The sequence below is a fragment of the Panicum virgatum genome, chromosome 5N, assembly GCF_016808335.1.
Source record: "Panicum virgatum strain AP13 chromosome 5N, P.virgatum_v5, whole genome shotgun sequence".
In the NCBI taxonomy this organism is placed as follows: Eukaryota; Viridiplantae; Streptophyta; class Magnoliopsida; order Poales; family Poaceae; genus Panicum; species Panicum virgatum.
Window position 1 is genome coordinate 8,607,336 of NC_053149.1, and position 19,711 is coordinate 8,627,046.

Below are 19,711 nucleotides of genomic sequence, written 5' to 3' on the forward strand. Positions count from 1 at the left end.
GGCTATGTCGGTTGTCCGTTCAGACAGTCGAGCGTGTGGGTACAGTGTACAACCTCTGCAGAGTATATAATCCATTCGAATGGTCCATGTCTACGGTATGGACAGGCTACGGTGTGGTCCTGACAACTAGTGAGCTACCTACTGTGGGTTGTGTCGGAAAGAGTTGCATACCATTAGTTGCATTATTAGTAGAATGTGCTTATTATGTGCCGTGCATGTCAGTCCCCTCCCGTAGGGTGAGGTGGAACTTGCTGAGTACTTTTGTACTCAACCCTTGTTGATTTTTCTCCAGAGGATTCTGACTTTGTGCCAGAAGACTGCGAGTAGATCGTGTCCGCACCCAAGTTTTTCGAGTGGAGCCGTGATGGATGAAGAGCTAGTCCTGCATGTCGTTATGCTAGTTGTTATCCTATAGTTGTTCTGTGTAGCTTTGTGTTGTCACTTTACTCCTTATGTACGTGTTAAATAAAGCTCTGTATGACTCTGGACTCCGCTTGATGTAACATGTATTATGCCGGAGATTTTATTCGGTAATTAATACATGGTTTAGCCTTGGTCTTCGGGTTGGGGCGCTTTATGAATACACTTGTATCGACCAGTTTCAGTACATCACGCGGCGGGCGCCTAACGTGTATTCAGCCGTGGCCCTCTGATCTCACTTGGCTGCAGCTCCGGACCCTCTCGGGATCTTCCTGAGAACGCCTGAATCCATATCCGCGAGGTGGGTCCGCAGGTCGTGCACGCCTCGCGCCACCAGGTGGTCCACCTCGCTGTCGTACCGCTCGTACAGCGCGGGCAGCGTCATCGCGCCCAACACCACTGCGCAGGCAACAGAGACATCATCATCAGCAATTCAGTTCAGCATCAGGTTCGTTGCTGAACAACGCTGGGAGTTCCTGACGGAAAATGATTCAGCAGGCTACCGAGGTAGAGGAGCGTCAGGGAGCTGAAGCAGTCCGCGACCACCGACGCGATGTACAGCGAGAACACCGTCTGTTTTAGCACACAGGGAGATGGTACTGATCAGTAGTTTTGGGTGGGGCAGGTATGATGGAGACTGAATGGGCAGATTGGTGGCGCACCAGGATGAACATTTTGAGGTCCTTGCCGCAGGCGATGTCGTAGAGCGTCTCGACCAACCTGGACAGCCCTCTGTGCGCGCCTTGGATCGCTTGCCTCGTCGCTCTCTCCGACAGGAGTGTCTCCGGGTCAGGCACTCGAGGGGCCGGCCTGCAGGTAAAATCACAACCAAACTCTCCTTCATTTCTTTCTTACTCCTAGGTTTGGAATCAACACGAAAAACAAAAAAACAAAAAGAAACCAGCTCAGAATTTCACGGGCCTCTGTGTGGGATTTCTGACCAAAGGCCTACTTGAAATACAGCCGGCCTGTTTTCTGGGCCTTACACTACTCGATGGGCTTAGAAACTAGAAAGTGGGGCTTACAGGTTGAAGAACGAGGAAGCGTTGGTCCAGACGAAGAAGACGAGCATGCCGATCATGGCCGCGTAGCACACCAGCGTCAGGAAATGGAACTCCGCCACCTCGAACAGACCCCACGCCGCCGTCGCGGCGGCGAGGATGGCCCCCGACGTCTTCTTGTCCCTCCACAGGATGATGTCCGCCGCTGCAACCACCAACCCAAAAAACACACTAGCTTTCAGTTACGCGCATCGGTCGGACCCACGCCGCCGGTTCAGAGTTTCAGAGCTCAGGCGATGCGTCTCGGCACCTCTCCGGCCACCCAGCGCCGCGTGGAGCGTCCTCTCCCTGCCGAAGAGCCTGGGCCCGCTGTGTCCGTGCATCGTCGTTGCCATCTCTGGTTGATTTTGTGATCACCCATGCAACTCAGGACGCAACTTCTTATAGCCGGCATTGGGCTCCGGACTTGGGTTGAGTGATCCACACCACACGGCGTCCAGTACTCCGGTGCCGGGGAAAGGAAAGCATAGCTTTGCCTCATGGCCTTTGTTTTCGGCATTGATACTTTGTTGTGAAAGTGCCTTTTGGAACTGGGATCCGATCCAATTCTTGCGAGCCCGGATTCGATCGATAGGCTGCTTGACGTTTATTCAGGCTTTCGTTTCTTGGATGGATTGATGCAACATGCCTTACTTGCGCGGAAAGAGTTGTTCAAGTCCCCTCTGCCCTTTGTCAAAGAGTTTTCAGTAATTTTAGCGGCTGATCTACCGTGCAAAGCTTGAAAAGTTGCATCTTTCACCTAGTTATGTTATTATATGGAGGCTGTTTATAATATGACCACCAATTCAAAAACTGGATTCCTTTCTAAAGGGGAAAAAAGATCCGTTGAGATCTACTAGCTTGTATATCGCCACAACAAACAACTAAAAGAAAGGGAGCGACAGAAGTTGGAGCTCCAATGGTACTCTCAGATCTGAGCATGGTTGCCGTTGTGCTCGACTCAGACAGACTGCTCGAATAGTGTTGCAGGCAAAGTTGAGTAGATTCAGGGATCTGTCAGGAAACATTTTCGGTTGGATTTCGCCGTGCCCGCAAAAACCGCACCCAGCATCCGATGCATCACGCTTCCATCCCTCATTCAGATCGAGTGGAAATTAAAACGTTTTTAATCTTAAATCTTACTATTACTAATTAGTATAATAATTGGAGGTTTCTTTTGAAGTCTCGAGATGAAGCCACCTAGGATCATAGGTGGACAGTTTAAAGAAATAGAGAAATTCTACAAATTCTTACAAAAATCAGAAACATCCGACCATCAATTCGGCAACTCTAATCATAATAGCCAATGGATCTATTATTTTTTTCAATAAATTTTTTCTATTATGCAAATAGACTAAAAAAATTCTAAATTACTATTTCTATCATTATTAATATATTATTTTTCGTTATTATTTATATAAAAACACTAACCATACGTGTGTGTCACCATATATTCATGTATAAGAAAAGAAATAAGAATACCCATTTCAGGTTGTTCACATTGGTCAAACAAAGTGTTCAATTAAATACATATTAAACATATATGAATGTGAGATGCAAAGTGAGAAAAAATTGTTAGTAACTAAATCTATTACATTTATTACAATTGCATAATGATAAATATGTATTTTTACAGTACTTGATTAGAATATTTAATAGGTTAAAGAGAGCGTGAGATAGATAATTATTACATATCTCTAACTAGCCCGTGCGGGAGCACGAGTTGATAGACTAATACTATCTAATTCGTTTCAAAACATGGGAGATGTGTTATAAACAGCGAATAACCTTTCTTTACAGAAAGAGCGAGCTGTGACAGACCCGCCGAGTTAAAACGCTTAATTAAGCGTAACCGACATCATCTGACGCATTAGCTTAATTAAGTGTAACTTGACAAGCTGTTTCCAACCCACAGGCCGATCGAAACACACCAGAAGTCTCGCTCGAAGGCGAGCGCAGAAGGTACCAGCATGATAAAAACTTACAAAAATAGTAAATAATATCAAAACTTTTACAAAACCGCTTTAAATTTAAACTTTACAAAAGAAAATATAGCAGCGGAGAAGAATCTAATTTACAGAGCATTTTACTAGAGAATATATGAAACAAACTAAATAAGACGAGGACTACCGAGACGTGAAGACAAGGCGCCACATCGAGCCCACTAATGTGAAACCTAGTTAGCTACTATACCTGAAATAGGGTAAACAACAAACCCTGAGCAATTAATACTCAGCAAGACTTACCCGACAAGTGGTATAACTTAACCCACATACCTATACATGTAAGTCATTTGGCTGGTGGTTAATTTTGCAGAAAAAGCCTCTAAAGTGAATCCTTAATTTCAACTTTTAGCACCATATTCTATATGTTTAAATCATCGACTAGTATTTGCATCTTCTAAGCAACCATAACAAACATAGAATATTAATCCAGGATAACAACTTCCAAACATCACTTATATTCTATAAAGCATTACTACGATGCGGTGCTGCGATCAAGGTGCTCATATCTGAGAGCGACTGACGGCGAATCGATCCGTTATAACCTTGCAAGGTGAACCTAACCAACACGGCACGCGTATGCTCCGTCGGACCACACACACCAACCATTCCCCTCCCCGCCTCGAACTACAGGAACCAGCCCAACGACATATGGTCAGCCGAGCTCAACGTGAGACCACCAAAAGTAAACATATGTATCCCCAATTCTCCACGACTACTCGACCACCCCAGGAGTTGGGTGCGGGTTCCTGTACTTTCGAAGCAAGGCAGTACTCGGCTTACCGGTTTCGACTACCTCCTACTCCCGGCATGAGGCTAGTATAATTCAAACTCGATCACAGGGCCAGACAACGAACGGTCCTTAACCGACACAGACGGGGTTAGCCTTTCCCCGCCCGGTCTCTATTTTCTTTTCCTTCTCCAACCTATTCCAATATTCCATATACTCAAATAACGAGATATCCTATATCTCGCGAGTGACCAGAATCACTCGACTTCTACCAAGATCTTCGTAAGCATAGCATTTCTATCGTCCTATACATTCTAGTGTAACTCCAGGGAACCTAGGGATCATGCAGCTAGAGTTTCAAACAATTCCTAAACCTAATGCACAAGTAATAGAAACATATATAGGTGTCATAAATTTGAAATAATAGGGCATGCACCGGGGCTTGCCTGGGGTAACACTGAGTCAGTGTTAATGCTATTAAGGCCTTGGGCCCTTCCGACCTTGGGCCGGGTCTTTGGTTGCTTCAGTGGGTCCTTCCATCTTCTGGCGATATCCGTCGAGCACCGTCTTGTGGGTCGATTCCAACACCACGTGCTTCACATCCACACGTGTACATCTAGCGCACCTAAATGAGGTGCAATGATGCATATGCAAGAATATATATGAAATGCTAATTAATGCACATGCATATGACACAAATTAGTGCAGCTAAAATTCCCTACTTACAAAAGAATCATACTAAAAAATGAACTCGTTGGCGGACTGTCCGCTATGCAGCAGTGGATTGTCCGCAACTCAAACTTGCCGACCTACCAGACCTACCAACGTATCTGGATAAACTTACAACTATACGGCGGACGGTCCGCGATCCAGTAGCGGACTATCCGCAGTACACCTCTGCCAACTCGCCAGAACCTACAACGTCTCTGGATGAAATTCAAGCTCTTTGGCGGACTGTCCGCTCTCCATTAGCGGACCGTCCGCAGTTCACTCTGCCAATCGGCCAGAGGCAACGACGTCTCTGGACAAACTTCTAATCTTACCGGCGGACCGTCCGGCCCTCCTTGGCGGACCGTCCGCAGTTCATTTACGCGTGACCACCAGAAACACAACGTTTCTGGACAAACTCTAACCTAACTTGCGGATTGTCCGGCCCTCCTTGGCGGACCGTCCGCAGTTCACTTTTGCAGACCCGCCAGAGCCAACGACGTCTCTGGACCCACCCTAATCTTACTGGCGGACTGTCCGGCCCCCGCCCTGGGCGGACCGTCCGCGGTTCGCCTCTTTGACGCCACGCGACAGGCGGCGGCCGTTCACCGGCGCCGGCGGCGCACAACGGAAGGGGAAAAAGGCCGGGGAGCACAAGTAACTCACCACGAATCCATTCTTGCGATCGGTTCGGGCGGAGGATGACCGGAGAAGCGGATCGACGGTAGAGCAAAGCTTCAAGCGGGCTCCAATGGTGACCGGCGGCGGCGGGGGCGATTCCGGTCGGGAGGAGCTGGGCTAGGGGTTGGGGAAGGTGGAGGAGGTGCTGGGGAAGATGCTCGCGCAAGGAATCGAGGTATGGTGGCCGGAGGAGGGAGATCGATGGGAGGGGGCGACGGCGGAGCGAGCGGACGAGCGGAGCTCGTCTCTGATCGATGGGGGAAGGAGGAAGGAGGAGATGACGACCGGACCCACAACCAAATACATATCCGGGCGTTACTTTGGCGGACCGTCCGCCGCTCCCTAGCGGACCGTTCGCAGTTTCCTGGGTGTTACAGAACAACCAGGTCCAGTTTCTAGATCTGTGAATCACAGATAACACAAAAGGTACCGCAAGTCTGCATCCCATTCCCCGGTCCCTTTGTCCGCCGTGCTAGTATTTTTCCCCTCTCCGTCTTTCATGCAGCAGAGTCACACCCTTGAAAGTTGAAAGAGATGAGATCGAGAACGATCAACTCTGAGGGGAGTTGTGGCCAGGCTAGCATGCCATTATTTTTTTTTCCTGAAAGCTAATGTGCCATTAGCAGTAGTTTAGTAGTACCATTGGCCGGTTAGTTTACGTTTTTTAACCACCACGATGGCGACACAAAGCTTTCCATGTTAGAAAACTACGGAAACGACATGTCCAGATCGGCATAGTGATTGCAAGTGCTGACCACATGGAAGACGACGACTGGTTGCAGGCTGAACCGCTTCAGATATCCGCATCTCCACGACCTCCTCATCTTCAGACTCCCAATCAGCAGCCAGTGCTAGCTCGAGCCTGTCAATTCAGGTAAACAATGGCCAGTCTAGACAAGGCTAGGCAAACCTAATCCCGGTCCTAAATTGCAAATCCTCCTCCACGGGATGCAACCGTTGAGCTCAAAAGATCTAGGACGGAGGGAGTAGTTGTCGCTGCACTGCATATGAAATGAAAAGCAAATGATGCCTTGCGATCCTAATCATGAGTGGTTAGTTGCCCCCGCCGGTGAATTGTATATATTCTCCGGCCCGTTGTAGCGGGCCCACCTGTCACGGGCACGTTCCGGCCAGTCAAACGGAACGGGGCTCGGACTAACGGAGGGCAGAACCATTAGCCCCGAACGGGGGATGTCGTCTCTGTTACAAAAGCTCTTTATTTGATCTCATCAAAGCAGCTATCAAGACCTTGGTAACAGCCATGGTTAAGGATATAAATTGAGTTTATTGCTATGCTATGAATGAGTTTTATGGCTGCCATTAGAAAGAGAAACTGATGTTCTAAATGCCTAGTCTTAACTAGGTTGTAATCTCCCTATATAAAGGGACCTTGAGATCAATGAGAAAATTGGCTCCATTCACTACATTCTTGTCCCTACAATTTTCATTCTCTAACACGTTATCAGCACCCTGCTCTACACTGAGCAAACTAAGAGAAGGAGGAGATCGACGACATTAGCAAGTGTAAGATGCCGAAGCGCTCACCGAAAATGCTTCAACTCCGTCGTCTTCTCCGTGAGCAGCTCCTTGAGGCTCTGCTTGCTCCAATGCGCCGTTCTCGCCGTCGTGGTCGCCGTGGCATAGCTCCTGCCGATGGAGCTCGCCGCGTCGACGACCTCGCGGCTTGCCAGGCCCCCCCGGTGCCGCCTGATCACTGCACCGCCGAGGGGCGCGTCCTCGTGAGCTCCCCGCGCCACTGTCTGTCCCATGGATGGACAGCCAGGGTGCGGGTGGAGCACGGAGGGTCGCCGGCAGCGTCAGTCACTCATGGCGTCGCCTCGCCACGCCGGTCGGTGATGCCGCGACGGTCTTCCTCGCCGGTGTACTCGCCGATCCACATGCCGGTCCGCTCTGCTTCGCCCACGTACTCGCCGGCGACGCCGCAGTACACCCCGACGCCTCTGGAGCCGCCAGGCTTCGAGCTCCCGCGCACCAGGGCCGCGCGCCGGGGCGCCCTCCCGTTCTACGGCGAGGGGGAGAGCTCCTACGTCGCCGATGAGGTCGTCTTCGATGAGCCGGAGCTCGCCCCTCCACCCCCACCTCAGGCGCCGGCGGCTGTCGACGAACTCGGCATCGCCGAGCCGGCCATGGCGCCTCCGCTCCCAATCCCGCCTCCACCCCCTGTCCCGGCACGTCGCAACGCGACAGCGGCGGCGAACCGCCGCCCAGGGCTGCGCAGGTTCATCCCGACCGGGCATGACCCAGCCGGGGCGACCTCGAGGGGCGCCCACCTCACTCCGGCGAGGGGGAGGCCTAGGCCGGCAAGACCCGAGCAAGAAAAGGGCGGGAGGCGGAGGACGGCGCGACGGGGCGGCGGCGCATCAGCGCGACGGCGAGGCGGCCTGCCCTGGCGGCGACGCATCAGCGCGCCTCCCAGGCGCGGCGGCGGCGGCCTCCAGGCGCGGCAGCGGCACCCTCCAGGCGCGGCGACGACGGCCTCCAGGCGCGGCGGCGGCGGCCGCCTGGCAGCTGCGGTGGCGGGGGTGGGGGTTTCCCCCAACCCTAGCCCAAGCCGGCCTTTAGGCCACTGGCTGCTGGGCCGGCCTAATCGGCCCGATAGGCCGGGCCGGCCTGCGCGCTGGCCCTGCCCTCCCCTGGACCCAAATCGGCAGTGGGCCGAAATCGAGATTGTCTCGGCCCACCGCCCAATAAGATTTACTTTTTTCAGTATTTCAATTTCAGCATGAATTTAAATTCGAGTTTTGTACTACGAACTATTTAAATTCCGCAAATAATCAGAGACTTTATGCTTTCAGCATCATGTAAATTTCTCTGTTTTTCATTTATTTTCAGCACTTTATGCATTTCCATGATATTTATTTTACAAGTATTATGCAAATTTAAATTATTCATACACAAAATTGGTCATACACAAGGTGTACCACAGTATACCATGGGATTTCATCCTCAGTGTGCATATCCAATTTGAATTGAATAGTAAAATGGTCTACACCTTCGGGTGATTATCATAATCCATCCTTCGGATTGGTCTTGGTAATATTTACTATTCATGGTGATTTTCAATCACTTATCCAATATGAGGTAAACACTACATGTGATTCAAGACTCATCTTGATTTTTACAATATTTGCATATTCCAATTCAAGACACATCTTAAATATGAAGTTATTTAAGTATCATTTGCTTAAATAAATAGCAATATATGGTACATTATTTTGGAGGTTACACATAGCCTTTGTTTTGGCAACGATTTTACATCACCTATTCCCACAGGAATGGATCCAACATATTGGTAACGCTAATCAAGTATCAACTTGAACCCAAATTTTTGCCTTTATTGCTATATAATTTACTAACAAGTAAATTCATACATGATCAAATTATAGACATGGCTAATATTTCTATTTTTGAATTTTTCCAAAGTCGCATTTAATGAAATTTTTTCCTATCATGAGCATTAAGATACCAACGATATCATTCAGGCATATGGCATCACTGCTATTGTTGCTCAATGCCAACAAAATGCTCACTCCATTCTGGATATTGCCACACTTGTGCTTTGCATCTTTTATGCAACTCCAACACTTGGATTTTACAAATCTGAGGAAAAGACATCCATCTACCTTTTGCAAGTCCCTCATCAGGATTTCAACAAAGGATGTGATATTGCCAAAATCATAAATGATTGTTCACTCATTCATTTATCAAGGATCTTCGTTCTATGGCAATTTATATCAGAATGGATGCTCTTGAATGTGGCTATCATTTTCCATCGGAAAATGATCAAGTGTGACAAATATCACATTTTAACAAAAGTGTGATTGTACAAATTCATGAACACAGAAACGCCAAATCAAACATTTGGCTCAACTATACCTCCAATTCATTGGAGACAAGCGAGTTCTTTGGAATATTTTGAAGTTCACTTCAACAAGCAACGCTTGAAAAAGTCAATATTTCCATCGGAAATAATATTAGCCTAAATTCATACTACCACATGTGGTATGTTGTCCTTTACAAAAATATCATGTACCTTAGACATGATATACATATTCTTTTGCCTTGCTTATATATGGGATTCAACCAGATGGAAATTAAACATGTATAGTGTACCACTATACTACTAACACAATTGTGAGAGATCATGCTCTCTATGGTATTCAATAAATCATGGATACATCAAGTATCCTGATTCTAGAAAAACCATATGATGTTTTTCATGTTATCAAGTTGCATGGTTTTCTTGGAAACCGAATACTATGGAGCGATGATGAAAATCTCACTCACATAAGTGCAACACATTTGAAAACTACATAATTGTGCAAAATCCTTCCATCATCTGGGGTGTATTATACATACATCAATTCCTTTACATGTAGCATACAAATAATTTTCTCTCTTGATCGCATCAAGATTGGGCATATCTGCCTTGACCATTCTACATCTACAATGATGAGAAAATTATTATCAATTCTATTAAGTCACTACATAAATATGAGTCATTAAATTTCTAGAAGAAATTCAAGAACATTTATGTGACTCTATTTGCTACTTTATGGAACATAAAGATACTATTCAATGCATATTCATTGCTGTCCTAAATGTGTGCTTTACTCATAAAGTATCACAAATTTGCTAAACTCGTTGCTCAAATTTTCAATTTAGAGCAAATGATCCTGGACACGAGATTAAATCCATTAACATGGAACTGTTTGGCTTTTTGGACTTCATCATAAAGTATATTGTGTGCACACACACAATGGCAAAACTATATCTCTTGTCAAGAGAATCAAATTGTTTGATGATCCAAATAGAATTGCAATTTACCAACATTCAGTTGGTCGTATGCGGATTTACACAACGCAACATAGATCCAAATCTATCAAACTACAATCATACGACTCCCTCCGTTGCAGTCAGTACGTGGAAATTTGGTTACAACCAAATCATTTCCCATCTGCGAATTGGTAACGTTTTGCACGTACCAATATCACCACCGCAACATACATCCAAGGGCATTTTTGAGATCGACATGAGGTATCATTATCCGTCATTCAATAATATCTCAGATTGCAAATAGGGGATTCATTCATTGCCCGTATGTTGAACACAACTTTGAGGAAGATTCCAGGCATTAGGGGGAGATACTTACCACACATCGAATGCCAGGAATCAGAAAAGGAGAATGTCATCATTGATGTTCGATCCTCATACCCACGTACCAAAGATTCTGAACCAACAGTTCAGACCATCTAATATTTGCAACACATTGCAAATTGTCTGCCAAATGTATTTACTTGTCACCAAATCCTATTCCCGTTTAATGTGCCAGAAAGAGTGGAGGTACCTAACAAAACCACTCATCTCCCGAATCTGAACAAGAGGGGGAGAAGTATGGCCACATGGGGAGACAGCTTTTTGCAAGCATTCTTGGATTAGGGGGAGAAATCCTCCAAGTCAATACATGCATATCAACATCAAGTTGATAGACACTATGGATATTTACTATCCAAAGCCTATGGATGTTCAACATTCAAAAACCCAGCACAATGTGCACAAATTTAGATGCTGGGTCATTGGAACCCCCTAAGTCTGTTATTGTGGGAAATAACATAGAGCTCAAAGGGTAAACATTTCCACATGCTTAATTGGTTCTAATGAATCAATCACACAAAGACTACAAATTGCCGGCATACTCCTCAAAATGCCTTGCACCTTATCTGGATCCAGACCACAAGTCCTAGGCAGAGTGTCTTAACACTCACATTGGGTCAAACAAAGGTGGCAATTAAGGAGAATTGCTTTCACTAAAAAGTGGAAAGTCTTTACTTCGTAATGATTTCTCCTCACAATGCTCCCCAATGGAAGCATTATGGATTCCTAAATCCATAAGGTGGTGAAGACGTGAAAGCTTGTAGCAAATGGTTTCACGCAGAGACCAAGCATAACATATCCGTTGGTATGTGTGGAAGTTATGTTCCTATATCAATAATTGGCAGATCAAATTTGATTTGGATAGATTTGGATTACAGGTCCCAATGCACTTTGTATTCTGAATCAAAACATAAATCGCAACATACGTTGTGTATAATCAAGTCACGCCAAGACTTGAAATAGTCAAGTTGATTGTGGTACAACTGACTAGGTGAGTTCCTTCCACAGAAGGATGTCTCCCATATTGATGATTCCACCTGTGTACTCATAATAGAATCCCAAGGATTTTATACATCTCATATGACACATCAAAACAGGTAGTCATCATATAAGACGGATTTGAGATGAAATATTTAGGTAAAACCAAATTATGCTTGAGTCCATAACTTAAGCACACATCAGTCTTCCAATATTCCATTGATATTGTATACCAATATCCAAATAATATTGGACAATCATACTACCAACAATATGGTCATTCAATCCCTAAATATGGATCACTATCAATGATGACCCTTGGGATTGCAACCTTAGTGCCATCAAAGTGCTCATGTATCTTGCATATCGCAATAGGCCTGATATTGCATTTGTAGATACTGACTATAGCTCAAAATAGTGCTACTTCTACACCACAGAAAGGTGGGAGTCAAAGTAGATATCCACAGATATCTATAGGTACAAAGGATCTTAATTTATTATTATCTAAATTAAGATATGATCATGTGGGGTATCAAGATATTGGCTATTTAATCCCCTATATTAACATATCACATACTGATGTTATGGTGGTAAAGTTCTCATAGGAGTCATCAAACTTGGCTCTAATGGCTACTTCCACTCCTCATTCTAAAGTATTACATGAACATGTATAACTTCATCGAATGGTCACATTTGATTCCATCGAATCCCTAGCCATTACATTTAAGATAATGCAACTTGTGTTGCTTGGATGTCAATAGGTTACATAAGAGCAATATTACTATATTGCCTTCTAGAAATGTTTATTCCCACAAAAGTGAGGAGATAAACACCTTGCGAACTAAATCAAGTGATAACTCCATGAGATTTATTCACAAAACCCCTACCAATTTCCACATATCACAATATGTTGTTGAGATTGGTATGCGATGACTTTGAGATTTGCAAGGTTCAGGGGGAGACTCCTCTTGAAACTATAACCTATGTTACTCGGACACCCGCACCCGAGTCAGACACTGACACTCGCACCCGTGTCCATGTAACACTGACTATAACCTGCTCAAAACATTATATTGCACTCTTTTCCTCTATGAGTTTTTCCTCACATAGGTTTCTCATAGAAGGTTTTTAATGAGGTAATATCAATACAAGTTCATATGTCATATCTCTTGTTTTCCCCACAGGGGTTTTTGTTTGGGATATTAAAGACATAGCCTATGTCATATCTCCTGTTTCCCCCCACAGGGATTTTTGAGGAGGTACCAAAGACATATAATTACAATTATGATCCTCAGATCATATTTATTGTTCTCTAAACTTTGTCATGGGTTTTCCTTCCAAGGTTTTTCCCATATGAGTTTACAATGAGACAATAATCAACATATGCCATACCAATTTTATCCTTATTTTTCCCACTGGGTTTTAAGGAGTTTTTAATGGCATATCTACACATATTTCTTCCTTTTTTCCCTACAGGGTTTTTGGAGGATTCAAGATAAAACATTGATCTTAAAGGTGGACTCGATCAAAAGGGGGAGTGTTACAAAAGCTCTTTATTTGATCTCATCAAAGCAGCTATCAAGACCTTGGTAACAGCCATGGTTAAGGATATAAATTGAGTTTATTGCTATGCTATGAATGAGTTTTATGGCTGCCATTAGAAAGAGAAACTGATGTTCTAAATGCCTAGTCTTAACTAGGTTGTAATCTCCCTATATAAAGGGACCTTGAGATCAATGAGAAAATTGGCTCCATTCACTACATTCTTGTCCCTACAATTTTCATTCTCTAACAGTCTCGTCTGGTGTGCCCTCGCGCTCCGCGACGAAGCACCACGAGCGTTGCGGCGATGAGCCGCCACGCCTCGGCGTCGAGGAATCCGGAATCCGCGCCACGGCAACGTCGGGGCCCGCATGTCGGCCTCCGCGCTCTCTCCTACGCCACTCCCGTGTCGTTCCTCCTCGACAGCATCGCCCACACTGCTGGCTAGTGGCGCCCACTTTGTGCCTTGTCGCCGCGCGGGCCCAGCAGCAATTTTTAGGGGTTATTTACATTTTTATCATTATAGGGAAGGTCACTCGCTGGTTTAGCACTCTTAAACGAGCTCCTACAGATTTAGCACTACAGTAGCTGGAAATCTTACGTTTTTACCACTTTTGCCTACGTGGCAAGACACGGCGGCAGACCACGTTGGCACCCGGTCAGTAAGGCGAGGCGAAATGTCCTTTGTGCCCCTGCCGTTTGTTCATGTGCCCGTGACCCACTTGTCATATTCGTCTTCTACCTCTGTCACCAGCCCGGTCACCGAGCTCCCCCCTCCTCTCCGGCCTCCGCTCCCCGTGCCGCTGGGCCCTAGCCCCGGGGGCATTGGGAGCGGCGCACAGCTGGTGGCCATGGCTCGGGAGCGCCATCCTCTCCAGGCGCACGCTCGGGAGCAGGCCATGGCGGGAAGACGCGCGAGCACGTCGCCCCTGGGCCCTGGCCCCGCGCCACGGCCAGGCGGGCACCTGCCCGCCCTGCTCGCTGGCCGCACGCGGCGCGCCCCTTGGCCCCTGGCCCTCGGACCAGCGCTGCTCCTGGTGCTGCTACAGCTGACCTGCTCCTGCTTGATTTGGGCTGCCGTCTGGTGCCGTCTGCTCGCCCCGGCCTACGCCCGCTCGTGCCTGCGTCGCTGCACGTGTGCGTGCTGTAACCTACCCGGTTTGCTAGCTCCATCAGCAGGGGCAGGGGCACAGGGCTTGGGGAACAGAACAGAGCAGGACAAGCAAGGAACAGAGGAGCGAGAGCTAGCAAGCTAGTGCTTTCGTTAGTTACTCGCGGAAGATAGATAATAGGAGAAATGCATTCAATTCATCGAAATGCAAGCAAAGCAATGCCAAGATCCATTCAAATTATTGGTGCTTCTTACCCCGCCGGAATCTTCCCAGTGAAGTTGTTGTCGGTGAGGACCAGTCGCGCCACTGTCTTCCCCACCTCCAGGAACGCTGGCCGGGAGGCGGCGGAGCTTGCGCCCGGGAGCGGGCCCCAGGCACCGAGCCCGACGAGCTAGAGGCGTGCGAGCGAGGGGAGCCTGGCGAGCGTGGTGAAGAGTGCGTTGGCGGAGAAGGTGTGCGGGAGCGCAGCACGCCACGCCACGTCGTCTGGGTCACGGTCGCCGCGGACCGAGAGCCACGGTGAGGGACGGCGCCGGCGGCCGCGCGCAGGGGTCCGGATGAGGCGGGCGGCGTCCGTGCGCACCTGCTAGAGGTAGAAGATGAATCTGACAAGTGAGGCCCACTTGGTGGTGAGAGGATCTGTAGGGCCCAGCTGTCGGAGATGGAGAAGAGAGGTGCAGGTCACGAGCAGGGCACAAAGGACATTTCGCCTCGCTTTGCTGACCGGACGCCAACGTGGCCTGCCGCCGTGTCCTGCCACGTAGGCAAAAATGGTAAAAACGTAAGATTTCCGGCTACAGTAGTGCTAAATCTGTAGGAGCTCGTTTAAGAGTGCTAAACCAGCGAGTGACCTTCCCTATAATGGTAAAAATGTAAATAACCCAATTTTCAGTTGGTCACCGCCGGCCTTTTGTCTCGTCTCCCATCGAGCGCCGGCGCCGCACCAACTGCTGCTCTCCTATAAACGAGCGCGAGTGCTCCAGTTCGTCGCTCCCCCGCCACCCCCTGCGCCGCTTCCCCGGGAATCCCGCCGGCCCGGCTTCCGGTCTCCGCTTCTCCACTCCGCACCCTCCACTGGTGGCCATGGACCCCTCGATCTCCTCCGCGTCCTCGCCTCTTATCCGGCTCTCCGGGACCCCCGCCGCCGCCAGCCCGCGGCCCGGCCTCGTCGCGGCCGCCCGCCAGCCCGCCGCCTCCTCCTCCTCCACGCGCCTCCGCGCCGTCTCGCCGTCCCCGTCCCCGCCGTCCCCCGTGGAGTCGTTCGGCTTCGGCGCGCTCAAGGAGACCTTCTCCGTGGACGTGGCGGCGGCCGAGGCGCGCGCGCTCGACGTGCCCCTCGCCGCGCCCTTCACCATCGCGACCTCGCGCCTCGAGGCCGTCTCCAACGTCGCCGTGCGCGTCGAGCTCCGCAGCGGCGCCGTCGGCTGGGGGGAGGCGGCCGTGCTGCCCTCCGTCACGGCCGAGGACCAGCCGGCCGCGCTCGCCGCCGCGGGCCGGGCCTGCGACGCGCTCGCGGGCGCGCCCGCGGCACCGCTCGGCGCGATGCTGCAGGAAGTCGCCGGTGTCCTCCCGGGACACGCCTTCGCCTCGGTGAGGGATCCGCACCTTCTCGTCCAACTCTTACACTGTGGGCCCAATAGTGTTTCATCGTATAAGAAAGATAGGAAGAACGTGGTTCGCGTTGAAAAGTCAAGGATGTTGAGGAAATCTGGATTTGTCGAATGTGATGATCCCGATGTTGATGGGTTAGCTGCAGTTTGAAGTATGACTCGATGTAGATGGGAATTGCCTTTCGAGCGCAGAATTACTGAAGTGATGTGCTCGATCACCAGTTTCCGCAGCCAGTGCTGCCCATGTTTCTTCAGATGCGTAACCAAAAACTGAGCTTGGTTATAGGCGCTAATATTTGCTCTGGATGGTAACTGGGCCTGGTAGAATTGTCCTTGAATACCCAGTTGACCTGTAAATTGTTGATTACTTACAAGCTAGACCAGTTCGTTCAGAATACAAACCACTAAACCAAACAGTTTTATATCAATTAAAACTGTACCGTAAGCATAAAGGTCCTTTCCGTGCGAAAAAAAAGATTATTTCGTTTAGCTAGCTCATTGAAGTGCTCCATTTTTATAAATGACCGGTGAGGTATAACTGTATAAGTGTAAAAACAGACATGGATTGCCATATGTTTCTGATATTCTCAATGGCTGCTGCTTTTTACTTCAGACACGACACAAGATTTCCTGTTGCGTCTGTATTTGATTGTATGTTTTCCAATTAAGGCTAGAGCAGGAGTGGAGATGGCACTGATTGACGCAGTTGCTAATAGCATTCGCATCCCTCTGTGGAGATTATTTGGAGGGGCATCAGATACTGTGACCACAGACATAACGGTATATGGTCGTCCCATCATATTCTGTCTGTATTCACAAAATTTATAAATACCTTCAACAAAGTTGATATTCCATATTTCCCAACCTAGATTCCAATCGTGGCCCCAAATGAAGCTGCTCAATTGGCTGCTAAATATCGAGGGCAAGGGTTTCAAACGCTGAAGCTCAAGGTTGGGAAAAACTTGAACTCGGATATAAAAGTTCTGAAGGCTATACGGCTCGTCCATCCAGACTGCTCATTTATCTTGGATGCAAATGAGGGATACACAGCTGATCAAGCAATTGAAGTTCTCGATAGATTAAACGGTTCGTACTCCTGCAAATTCTGTGCTACTATATGGATTGACCTTTTGATCTTGCCTCAGCATTTCGAATTTATTAGCTGTTCATCATCTGGATATTCCAACCTCGCCCCAAGTATTTCTCCAAACTTATTTTTTTTATTCTGTCACTGGTTTCAGAAATGGGTGTGACCCCTGTACTCTTTGAGCAACCAGTTCACAGAGATGATTGGGAGGGTCTCCGTGATGTTAGTATTGCTGCCATGGAGAAATACAAAGTCGCTGTCGCTGCTGATGAAAGTTGCCGGAGTTTACTTGATGCTCAGAAAATAATACATGGGAATCTGGCCCATGTTATTAACATCAAGCTCGCAAAATTAGGGGTTCTTGGAGCCCTTGAAATAATTGATGCTGCAAGAAAAGCCAATGTTGCTTTGATGATTGGCGGCATGGTCGAGACTAGAATCGCCATGGGCTTTGCTGGTCACCTAGCTGCTGGGCTTGGTTGTTTCAGGTGTGTTTGTTGTGGAAGTATGCAACCATTTATTTTTACATTGTGATTAGGTTGCTCCAGCCCACAAATTGAAAGAAAAATTACTTTGCTCGACACCTTATATCTGTTTTCAGCTGCTAAAGTTATTCTTGAAACTTATGGATGCAGTTTTATTGATCTGGACACGCCCCTTTTATTGTCTGAAGATCCAGTTTATGGTGGCTACGAAGGTAGTCTTACTCTCTTTATATGTCTTCATTTCCTCTTTTAAAGACAGTAGCCACTGGCATCCTACCATCACAGCTACTTTTATTATTAAAAACAGAAACGACAGTTGTTGCTCACTTGGTACATGTTCAGGCCCTCAAAGATTCAGTACTGCTTTGATTTCTGCATGTTGTGTCATAGACACGTTTTTCCTGAACTCAATCTGCTGAACCCAAACCCTTCTGTACCTCATTTTTTTTCATTTTAGGAAACTATTTATGTCGTGAAAATCTGTAGTGTTATGAGCTGGTGGAGTATTGTTATTCAGAGCTATCATCTCTGTTGCCTTGATGCTGCTTATAAACTTGGATATTTCCTTCTATAATACTAATGCCTTGATGTTTCTATGTTTGTTGTTGGGAAATCTGCTTTTTCTTCCTTGCAAGATGCAGACCTTCGTAAAACAAATTAAAGCTCAAACTGTGTCTCTAGTTTATATGACTCATACTAATTCTCTTGTCAGCCTTTGGACCCCTGTACAAGTTTACAAATGCCCGTGGCCATGGTGGTTTCCTTCACTTGGACAACAATGGCTCGGTATGTCAAGTTATCCCTGTTGCTTACTTACCCTCTGGTTTCCTGTAAAAGTATTGTGTTCTTCCCCATGTCGAGGTTGAGGTACTATAAATTTTTCTGAACTGACAATACAACCACCCGCAAACATTGTTTCGAGCTACCATAAATTCAAAAAAAAAGCATATACAGTCACAAATGTTCATTGTAAAGCTCCAAAATAGTAGCATTTCTAAATTTTTCTATTTTTTCCTAGTGAATAAGAAGTTCTATGACTCATCAATCTATATGAAAATGTTGCAGAAATGAAGATGATTAGTGGATTTGTCTGTCCGTCTGGAGCTTCATGCGGAGCATTGCAGTGCACTCCACACATGCATTGTTCAAACGGGCAACCACCGTTGTAACTGAAAACAGATGAGCGATAGGAAGCATGTAGCCTTCTGTTTACTGTAGTCCAATCAGAATCAGGGTTATAAATCTATAACATTTGATCAAGGTGTAGATAGTAGTATGTATACTCATAAGGCTGTATCAGCTGGCATTGTTGTTTTATCGAAATATTACAATAAATATATTGTTATATTGTGATCTAAATTCATTGTACAACAAAAAAAAAATCAACTTCCGACGGAGCGGAGCGGAGCGGAAGCCCGTCGCCAGGAGGCTTGGGATGTTGTGCCCCTTTCGCTCGCGAGGTCGCCGCGCTGGCCGTGCTCGCCCGACCACGAGGACGACGGCTCCCCGCCGGCTGCGCCAGGCGACGAGGAGCGCCAGGAACACAAGCATGCACAGCACATCGGCGCGCGATAGGTCTAGGAAGATAAGTACGAGCGCCGTTTGATGATGGGATGAGAGGGAGAAATGGGAGAGAGAATCGAGAAGGTGAGCTGCCCGTGGCCATGAGAGGTGAGAGAGACAACACATGATGAGATGGGAGGGAGAAATCAGAGAATCGAGATGGGACGTTGTAGCACACTGTAGCATTTTTTGTTTGTTTGTGGTAATTATCGTCCTACCATGACTTAACTAGGCTCAAAAGATTCGCCTCGTCGTGTACATCAAAATTATGCAATTAGTTTTTTATTTATCTACATTTAATGCTCCATACATGAGACAACATTTTTGATGTGATAGGTGAATAGTGAAGTTTGGATGGAGAAATTTTGGAACTAAACATGGTGAGCCTGCCCGCTGCCCGTGACCAGTGAGAAAGATACTCTTGCATGCTGTTTATCTCGGTTAGATACCGTTAATTTTCCTAGCATGAATCTTCACCATTACTTTTGCATCGGACGTCAAGCAAGATGTGGGGGCACGTGCCCCAGGGGCACCGAAACAGGGTCCTGTTTGGTTGTCAGGAGCACAAAAATTTTGA

General features: G+C 47.2%; 2 protein-coding genes across 2 annotated transcripts; one reads left to right on the forward strand and one right to left on the reverse strand.

Annotated features, from left to right (window-relative positions):
• Nucleotides 1–497: 497 nt before the first annotated feature.
• LOC120673981 (reticulon-like protein B8) lies at nt 498–1,830 on the reverse strand. Its single transcript, XM_039955045.1, has 5 exons — nt 1,732–1,830; nt 1,446–1,626; nt 1,083–1,230; nt 924–993; nt 498–819 (listed from the first exon to the last, which is right to left on the reverse strand). The coding sequence occupies exons 1-5, from the start codon at nt 1,814–1,816 to the stop codon at nt 656–658; spliced, it is 648 nt and encodes a 215-aa protein (XP_039810979.1). The 5' UTR covers nt 1,817–1,830; the 3' UTR covers nt 498–655.
• Nucleotides 1,831–15,355: 13,525 nt separating this feature from the next.
• Nucleotides 15,356–18,930, forward strand: LOC120675782 (L-Ala-D/L-amino acid epimerase-like). Its single transcript, XM_039956991.1, has 7 exons — nt 15,356–15,979; nt 16,669–16,779; nt 16,869–17,085; nt 17,241–17,574; nt 17,722–17,783; nt 18,284–18,357; nt 18,637–18,930. Exons 1-7 carry the CDS (start codon nt 15,473–15,475, stop codon nt 18,640–18,642), a joined length of 1,311 nt encoding a protein of 436 aa, XP_039812925.1. The 5' UTR covers nt 15,356–15,472; the 3' UTR covers nt 18,643–18,930.
• The last annotated feature ends 781 nt before the right edge of the window (nt 18,931–19,711 follow it).

Bases quoted from the DNA above. Each gene is read 5' to 3' on its own strand.
- LOC120675782 (XM_039956991.1), top strand. From the start codon at position 15,473: ATGGACCCCTCGATCTCCTCCGCGTCCTCGCCTCTTATCCGGCTCTCC. The intron at 16,780-16,868 runs GTATATGGTCGT...TTCCCAACCTAG, and splicing joins CTGTGACCACAGACATAACG to ATTCCAATCGTGGCCCCAAA. The intron at 17,086-17,240 runs GTTCGTACTCCT...CACTGGTTTCAG, and splicing joins AGTTCTCGATAGATTAAACG to AAATGGGTGTGACCCCTGTA.
- LOC120673981 (XM_039955045.1), bottom strand. From the start codon at position 1,816: ATGGCAACGACGATGCACGGACACAGCGGGCCCAGGCTCTTCGGCAGG. The intron at 1,231-1,445 runs GTAAGCCCCACT...TTTTACCTGCAG, and splicing joins GCTTCCTCGTTCTTCAACCT to GCCGGCCCCTCGAGTGCCTG. The intron at 820-923 runs GTAGCCTGCTGA...TTGCCTGCGCAG, and splicing joins CCTGACGCTCCTCTACCTCG to TGGTGTTGGGCGCGATGACG.